Source organism: Passer montanus, unplaced genomic scaffold (assembly GCF_014805655.1).
Source record: "Passer montanus isolate IOZ18808 unplaced genomic scaffold, ASM1480565v1 scaffold922, whole genome shotgun sequence".
Lineage (NCBI taxonomy): Eukaryota > Metazoa > Chordata > Aves > Passeriformes > Passeridae > Passer > Passer montanus.
The window spans coordinates 123-8,714 of record NW_024374613.1 but is presented as its reverse complement, the minus strand read 5'-3'; the positions used below and the strand labels follow the sequence as shown (position 1 = coordinate 8,714).

Sequence of the window (8,592 nt, the reverse complement as noted above, 5' to 3'; positions counted from 1 at the left end):
GAGGATGACTTTGGGATGAAGATGATGAGGACAAGGACGAGGACAAAGATGACGAAGATGCCAGTGCTGATGGCGCTGACAATGCCGATGACCGTGATGATGGCCATGGCCATGATGATGATGATGATGATGATGACCATGGCCATGATGATGATGATGATGACCATGGCCATGATGATGATGACCATGGCCATGACCATGGCCATGATGATGATCATGATGACGATGGCCACGGCCATGATGATGATGATGATGACGATGACCATGGCCATGATGATGGTGATGATGACCGTGATGATGATGGTGACCATGGCCATGATGATGACGATGACCACGGCCATGGATGAGGATGAGGATGACTTTGGGATGAAGATGATGAGGACAAGGACGAGGACAAAGATGACGAAGATGCCAGTGCTGATGGCGCTGACAATGCCGATGACCGTGATGATGGCCATGGCCATGATGATGATGATGATGATGATGACCATGGCCATGATGATGATGATGATGACCATGGCCATGATGATTACTATGACCGCAATGATGGCCATGGCCATGATGATGAGGATGATGATAATGATGACCATGGCCATGATGATGATGACGATGACCATGGCCATGATGACCATGACCGTGATGATGACCATGACCGTGGATCATAACCATGACCGTGATGATGGCGATGACCATGCCCATGATGATGACCATGATGACCATGACCATTGCCATGATGATAACAATGACCATGACCATGTTGATGATGACCATGACCGTGATGATGACCATGATGATGATGACCATGACCATGACGACAATGACCATACCCATGATCATAACCATGACCGTGATGATGGCGATGACCATGCCCATGATGATGACCATGATGACCATGACCATTGCCATGATGATAACAATGACCATGACCATGATGGTGACTATGACCATGGCCATGATGATGACCACGGCCATGATGATGATCATGATGACGATGGCCACGGCCATGATGATGATGATGATGACGATGACCATGGCCATGATGATGATGACGATGACCATGACCATGATGATGACTATGACCATGATGATGATGGTGACCATTGCCATGATGATGATCATGATGATGATGACGATGACCATGACCACGATGATCATGACCATGACCATGACCATGACAACAGGAATGGAGTGAGGATGAAGAGGATGGGGATGGGATGAGGACAGGAACAGGGTCAGGATGAGGATGACTTTGGGATGAAGATGATGAGTTCAAGGATGAGGACAAAGATGACCAGGACAAGGACGAAGTAGACGAAGATGACGAGGATGAAGATGACGATGATGACGGCTCCTCCGCAGGGAGGAGCAGGCCGAGGAGGTGAAGAAGAAGAAGAAGGACGACGAGGAGGACACGATCCCGCCCGAGATCTGGGAGCTGCTCAAGGGCGTCACCAAGAAGAGCGAGTACGAGCGCATCGCCTTCCAGTACGGCATCACCGACCTGCGCGGCATGCTCAAGCGCCTCAAGAAGATCAAGGTGGAGCCCAAGAAGAGCGAAGGTGGGACTTTGGGGGGAATTTGGGGGATTTTGGGAAAATTTGTGGAAATTTATGGAAATTTTATGGAAATTTTGAGCAATTTTGGGGAAATTTTGAAGGAATTTGGGGAAAATTGGGGGGATTTTGGGGGGTTTGGAGGACTTTGGAAGCTCAAGCGCCTCAAGAAGATCAAGGTGATGATGACCGTGATGATGATGGTGACCATGGCCATGATGATGACGATGACCACGGCCATGATGATGACCACGGCCATGATGATGACCATGATGACGATGACCATGGCCATGATGATGATGATGATGACCATGGCCATGATGATTACTATGACTGCAATGATGGCCATGGCCATGATGATGAGGATGATGATAATGATGACCATGGCCATGATGATGATGACGATGACCATGGCCATGATGACCATGACCGTGATGATGATGATGACCATGGCCATGATGATGACCATGACCATGATGATGATGGTGACCACGGCCATGATGATGATGATGATGACCATGACCATGACCATGTTGATGATGACCATGACCGTGATGATGATGATGACCATGGCCATGATGATGACCATGACCATGATGATGACCATGACCATGACCATGATGATGATGGTGACCACGGCCATGATGATGATGATGATGACCATGACCATGACCATGTTGATGATGACCATGACCGTGATGATGACCATGATGATGATGACCATGACCATGACGACAATGACCATACCCATGATCATAACCATGACCGTGATGATGGCGATGACCATGCCCATGATGATGACCATGATGATGATGACCATTGCCTTTTTGGGGCTCACCTGAGCTCACCTGTCCCAGCCTTCATCCGGAAGCTGCACCATGATGGTTCCCTGCAGGATTTAGGGGATTTTGGGTGGATTTTGGGGGATTTTGGATTTTTTGGGGTTCCCAGGTGGTTTTTTGGGGTTCCCAGGTGATTTTTGGGGCTCACCTGAGCTCACCTGTGCCCAGCCTTCATCCGGAAGCTGCACCATGATGGTTCTCTGTAGGATCTGGGGGATTTTGGGTGGATTCGGGGGATTTTGGGTGGATTTTGGGGGATTTTGGATTTTCTGAGGTTCCCAGGTGATTTTTGAGGGTTCCTGGGTAGAATTTTGGGGATTCTCAGATGATTTTTCAGGTTCCCGGGTGATTTTTTGGGGCTCACCTGAGCTCACCTGTCCCAGCCTTCATCCGGAAGCTGCACCCTGATGGTTCCCTGCAGGATTTAGGGGATTTTGAGTGAATTTTGGGGGGATTTTGGATTTTTTGGTGTTTCCGGGTGTTTTTTTTGGGGTCACCTGAACAGTTTTTGGGGCTCACCTGAGCTCACCTGTGCCCAGCCTTCATCCGGAAGCTGCACCATGATGGTTCTCTGTAGGATCTGGGGGATTTTGGGTGGATTCGGGGGATTTTGGGTGGATTTTGGGGGATTTTGCATTTTTTGGTGTTTCCGGGTGGTTTTTTTGGGGTCACCTGAGCAGTTTTTGGGGCTCACCTGAGCTCACCTGTGCCCAGCCTTCATCCGGAAGCTGGACCCCGCCTACCAGGTGGACAAGGGCAACAAGATCCGGCTGATGGTGGAGCTCAGCAACCCCGACCTGCCGCTCAAGTGGTACAAGAACGGGCAGCTCATCAAGCCCAGCAACAAGTGAGTGCCCAGGTGTGCCCAGGTGGGCACAGGTGGGACACAGGTGTCCCCCAGGTGTGCCCCAGGTGTCCCCCAGCACTCCCAGATGTGCCCAGGTGTGACACAGGTGGGGCACAGGTGTCCCTTAGGTGTCCCTAGGAACCCCCAGGTGTGCCCAGGTGTCACTCAGGTGTCCCCCAGGTGTGCCCCAGGTGTCCCCAGGCACCCCCAAGTGCCCCCAGGTGTGGCACAGGTGTGCCACAGGTGTCCCTCAGGTGTCCCCAAGTGTGCCCACGGGGGTGCAGGTGTGCCCAGGTGTGCCCAGGTGTCACTCAGGTGTCCCTTAGGTGTCCCCCAGCACTCCCAGGTGTGCCCAGGTATGGCACAGGTGTGCCCAGGTGTGCCCACGTGTCCCTCAGGTGTCCCCCAGGTGTGCCCCAGGTGTCCCCCAGCACTCCCAGGTATGCCCAGGTGTGGTCCAAGTTTGCCCCAGGTGTCCATAGGAACCCCCAGGTGTAGCCCAGGTAGGCACAGGTGTGCCCAGGTGGGCACAGGTGTCCCTCAGGTGTCCCCCAGGTGTGCCCAGGTGTGCCCAGGTGTGCCCCAGGTGTCCCTCAGGTGTCCCCCAGCACTCCCAGGTGTGCCCAGGTGGGCACAGGTGTGCCCAGGTGTGCCCACGCTGGGGCACCTGGGGGGCACCCGGGGAACCTGGGGGGCACCTGGAGACACCTGGGGGGCACCTGGGGGGCACCTGGGGAACCTGGGGGGCACCTGGGGGGTGATTTGGGGCACCTGGGGAGGGGTTCGGGGCACCTGGGGGCACTGGTGACCATCGTGAAGGGCCCCCAGGACCAGCAGGTGTCCCTCACCTGTCCCTGATCTGTCCCCTGTCCCCTGTCCACTCACCTGTCCCGTGTCCCTCACCTGTCCCAGAGCCACCAGTGACCATCGTGAAGGGCCCCGAGGACCAGCAGGTGGTGGCTGTCACCTGCTGTCCCCTCACGTGTCCCCTGTGTCCCCAGAGCCACCGGTGACCATCGTGAAGGGCCCCGAGGACCAGCAGGTGGTGGTGGGCGAGCGCGTGGTGCTGGAGGTCGAGGTGTCCGAGGAGGGCGCGCAGGTCATGTGGTACGGGCTGCTGTCCGTCCGGCTGTCCTTCCTGTGTCCGGCTGTCCGGCTGTGTCCGTCTGTCCATCCACTCTGTCCTGTGTCCATCCTGTGTCCATCCTGTGTCCGAGTGTCCAAGTGTCCATCCTGTGGCCGTGTGTCCATGTGACCTTGTGTCCAGCCTGTGGCTGTCTGTATCTCCAAACCCACCCCATGTCCACCCTGTGTCCACCCCATGTCCACCCCTTGTCCATCTCCATGTCCACCTGTTGTCCACCTGTGTCCATCCCCATGTCCATCTCCATGTCCACCCCAAATCCACCCCATGTCCACCCCCTGTCCACTCCACGTCCACTCCTTGTCCATCTCCACGCCCACCTGGTGTCCACCCCATGTCCACTCCATATCCATTCCATGTCCACCCCAAATCCATCCCACATCCACCTGGTGTCCACTCCAAGTCCACTCCATGTCCACCCCATGTCCATCTCCATGTCCACCTGTTGTCCACCTGTGTCCACTCCAAATCCACCCCACGCCCACCTCACATCCACCCCGTGCCCACCCAGGGTCCACCCCGTGTCCACCCCACGTCCATCTCCATGTCCACCCCGTGTCCATTCTGTGTCCATCTCCACACCCACCCCATGTCCACTCCATGTCCGTCTCCAAACCCACCCCATGTCCACCTGGTGTCCACTCCATGTCCACCCCATGTCCACTCCATGTCCACCACACGTCCCTCTCCACATCCACCCCAAATCCACCCCATGTCCATCTCCATGTCCACCCCATGTCCACCCCAAATCCACCCAGTGTCCATCTCCCCATCCACCCAGTGTCCACCCCATGTCCACCCCGTGTCCATCTCCTTGTCTACCTGTTGTCCGCCTGTGTCCACTCCATGTCCACCCCATGTCCATCTCCATGTCCACCTGTGTCCACCCCATGTCCATCTCCATGTCCACCTGTGTCCACCCCATGTCCATCTCCATGTCCACCTGTGTCCACCCCATGTCCATCTCCACACCCACCCCATGTCCACCTGGTGTCCACTCCATGTCCATCTCCACGTCCACCTGGTGTCCACCTGTTGTCCACTCCATGTCCACCCCATGTCCACCCCATGTCCATCTCCATGTCCACCTGTGTCCACCCCATGTCCACCTGTGTCCACCCCATGTCCACTCCACGCCCACCCCGTGTCCGCGTGCAGGACGAAGGACGGCGTGGAGCTGACGCGCGAGGAGACCTTCAAGTACCGCTTCAAGAAGGACGGCAAGAAGCACTTCCTGATCCTCAACGAGGCCACCAAGGAGGACACCGGCCGCTACCGCATCATGACCAACGGCGGCGAGGCCGAGGCCGAGGTCATCGTGGAAGGTCAGAGCTCCTGAGACCTCCTGGAGGGTCCTGGGGGTGCTCGAGGGTCACCTTGGAGAAGGTCCCAGGGAATTTTGGGGTTCCTGGAGGGTTCTGGAGATGTTTGAGAGAAGGTTCCAGAGATCCCAGAAAGTTCCAGGCAAATTTGGGGGTTCTGGATGGTTCTGGAGGGTTCTGGAAGGTCCTGGAGATGTTTGAGAGGAGGTTCTGGAGATCCCAGAAGGTCCCAGGGTAATCTGGGGATTCTGGAAGGTCCTGGATGGTCCAGGAGATGTTTGAGGGAAGGTTCTGGAGATGTTCGAGGGAAGGTTCTGAAGATCCCAGAAGGTCCCAGGGCAATTTGGGGGTTCTGGAAGGTCCTGGAAGGTCCAGGAGATGTTTGAGGGAAAGTTCTGGAGATCCCAGAAGGTCCCAGGGATGTCCATGAGAAGTTGGAGGGTCCTGGAGATGTTTGAGGGTCACGTTGGAGAAGGTTCTGGAAGGTCCCAAGGAATCTGGGTGGTTCTGGAAGGTCCTGGAGATGTTTGAGGGAAGGTTCTGGAGATCCCAGAAGGTCCCAGGGATTTTTGGGGGGGGGGTTCACCCGGATTTTTGGGGTTGCAGAGAAGCAGCTGGAGGTGCTGCAGGAAGTTCTGGAGATGTTCCTAGAGGTTCTCCATGGGTTCCTGTGCATTTTTTGGGTTTCCCATGAACGTTTTGGGGTCTCCATGGATTGTTTTGTATTCCCATGGGTTGTTTTTGGGTTCTCATGGATTTTTGGGGTCCCTGTGGACTTTTTGGGGGTGCAGAGAAGCAGCTGGAGGTTCTGCAGGACGTTCTGCAGATCTTCCTAGAGGTTCTCCATGGGTTCCTCATGGCTTTTTTGAGGTCCCCATGGATATTTTTTTGGGTTCTTGTGGATTTTGGAGTCCAGAGAAGCAGCTGGAGGTGCTGCAGGAGGTTCTCCACATGTTCCTAGAGGTTCTGGAGATGTTCCTAGAGGTTCTCCATGGGTTCCTCATGGGTTCCCATGGATTTTTTGGGTTTCCCATGGACATTTTGAGGTCTCCATGGATTTTTTGAGGTCTCCATGGATTTTTTTTGGATCCTCACGGATTTTTTTGGGTTCTCACGGGTTTTTTTGGATTTTGGGGTGCAGAGAAGCAGCTGGAGGTGCTGCAGGGCATCGCGGACCTGACGGTGCAGGCCACGGAGCAGGCGGTGTTCAAGTGCGAGGTGTCGGACGAGAAGGTCACCGGGCGCTGGTTCAAGAACGGCGTCGAGGTGCGGCCCAGCAAGCGCATCCACATCTCCCACACCGGCAGGTGAGAGCCAAAAAAACCAAAAATTGAAATGAAAAAAATTTTAAAAAATCACAAAAAATAAGAAAATTCCCAAAAAATAAAAAAAATTCCCAAAAATAAAAAAAAATTTTAAAAATCCCCTCCAAAACTGAAAAAAATCCCCCCAAAACCCCAAAAATTGAAATGAAAAAAATTTTTAAAATCACAAAAAAAAAATTCCAAAAAATTAAAAAATAAAATCCCCAAAATCAAAAAAATCAAAAAATCCCCCCCAAAATTGAAAAAAATTCCCCCAAAAAGCCCAAAAACCCAAAAATTGAAATGAAAAAAATTTTTAAAAATCACAAAAAGTAAAAAAAATCCAAAAAATTTAAAAAAATTCCAAAAATCAAAAGAAATCCAAAAATCCCCCCCAAAATTGAAAAAAATCCCCCCAAAAACCCAAAAATTGAAATGAAAAAAATTTTTAAAAAATCACAAAAAATAAAAAAATTCCAAAAAATGTTTTAAAAATCCCAAAAAATCCTGAAAAATAATGAAAAGAAATCTGAAAAAATAATAAATAAAAAAATTTTTTTTAAAAATCCCCAAAAATATTTAAAAAATGCCTGCTAAAATAAAAAAATTTTTAAAATCACAAAAAAAAAATTCCAAAAAATTAAAAAATAAAATCCCCAAAATCAAAAAAATCAAAAAATCCCCCCCAAAATTGAAAAAAATTCCCCCAAAAAGCCCAAAAACCCAAAAATTGAAATGAAAAAAATTTTTAAAAATCACAAAAAGTAAAAAAAATCCAAAAAATTTAAAAAAATTCCAAAAATCAAAAGAAATCCAAAAATCCCCCCCAAAATTGAAAAAAATCCCCCCAAAAACCCAAAAATTGAAATGAAAAAAATTTTTAAAAAATCACAAAAAATAAAAAAATTCCAAAAAATGTTTTAAAAATCCCAAAAAATCCTGAAAAATAATGAAAAGAAATCTGAAAAAATAATAAATAAAAAAATTTTTTTTAAAAATCCCCAAAAATATTTAAAAAATCCCCCCAAAAATAAAAAAAATCCCCCCAAAAATTAAAAGAAAAACCCAAAAAATTCCAAAAAACCCAAAAATTAAAAATGATAATGAAAAAAATCCCTAAAAATCAAAAAAATCCCCAAAAATCCCCCAAAAAATCCCCCCAAAAATTAAAAAAAATCCCCCCAAAAATTTTTAAAAATCCAAAAAATAAAAATGAAATTTTTAAAAAATCCAAAAAAATAAAAAAAAAATCCCCAAAAGAAAAAAAAATCCCCCCCCCCAAAAAAAAATCTAAAAAAAAATCCAAAATTTTGGGATTTTTGGGTGGGAGTTCTTGAATTTTGGGTGGATTTTTTGGGATTTTGGCATTTTTGGATGGGATTTTTTGGAATTTTGGGGCTTTTTGGGTGGATTTTTCTTTGAATTTTGTGATTTTTCTGCGAGATTTTTTGGAATTTTGTGATTTTTGGATGGGATTTTTTGAATTTTGGGTGGATTTTTTGGTTTTTTTTTGGATTTTGTGATTTTTGGATGGGATGTTTTGGGAATTTGGGGATTTTTGTGCAGGATTTTTTTTTTTG

At 49.3% G+C, this 8,592-nt stretch overlaps 1 protein-coding gene across 1 annotated transcript; it reads left to right on the top strand.

The window, feature by feature from the left end:
• The first annotated feature begins 2,955 nt into the window (after positions 1–2,955).
• Positions 2,956–7,055, top strand: LOC120495829 (myosin-binding protein C, fast-type-like). The gene is made up of 5 exons (XM_039695708.1): positions 2,956–2,968; positions 3,110–3,242; positions 4,155–4,349; positions 5,545–5,711; positions 6,850–7,055. The coding sequence occupies exons 1-5, from the start codon at positions 2,956–2,958 to the stop codon at positions 7,017–7,019; spliced, it is 678 nt and encodes a 225-aa protein (XP_039551642.1). The 3' UTR covers positions 7,020–7,055.
• Positions 7,056–8,592: the final 1,537 nt, after the last annotated feature.

Excerpts from the sequence above, each read along its gene's own strand:
- LOC120495829 (XM_039695708.1), top strand. Across the intron at positions 3,243-4,154 it reads CTCATCAAGCCCAGCAACAA|AGCCACCAGTGACCATCGTG; the intron begins GTGAGTGCCCAG and ends CACCTGTCCCAG. Across the intron at positions 5,712-6,849 it reads GGCCGAGGTCATCGTGGAAG|AGAAGCAGCTGGAGGTGCTG; the intron begins GTCAGAGCTCCT and ends TTTGGGGTGCAG.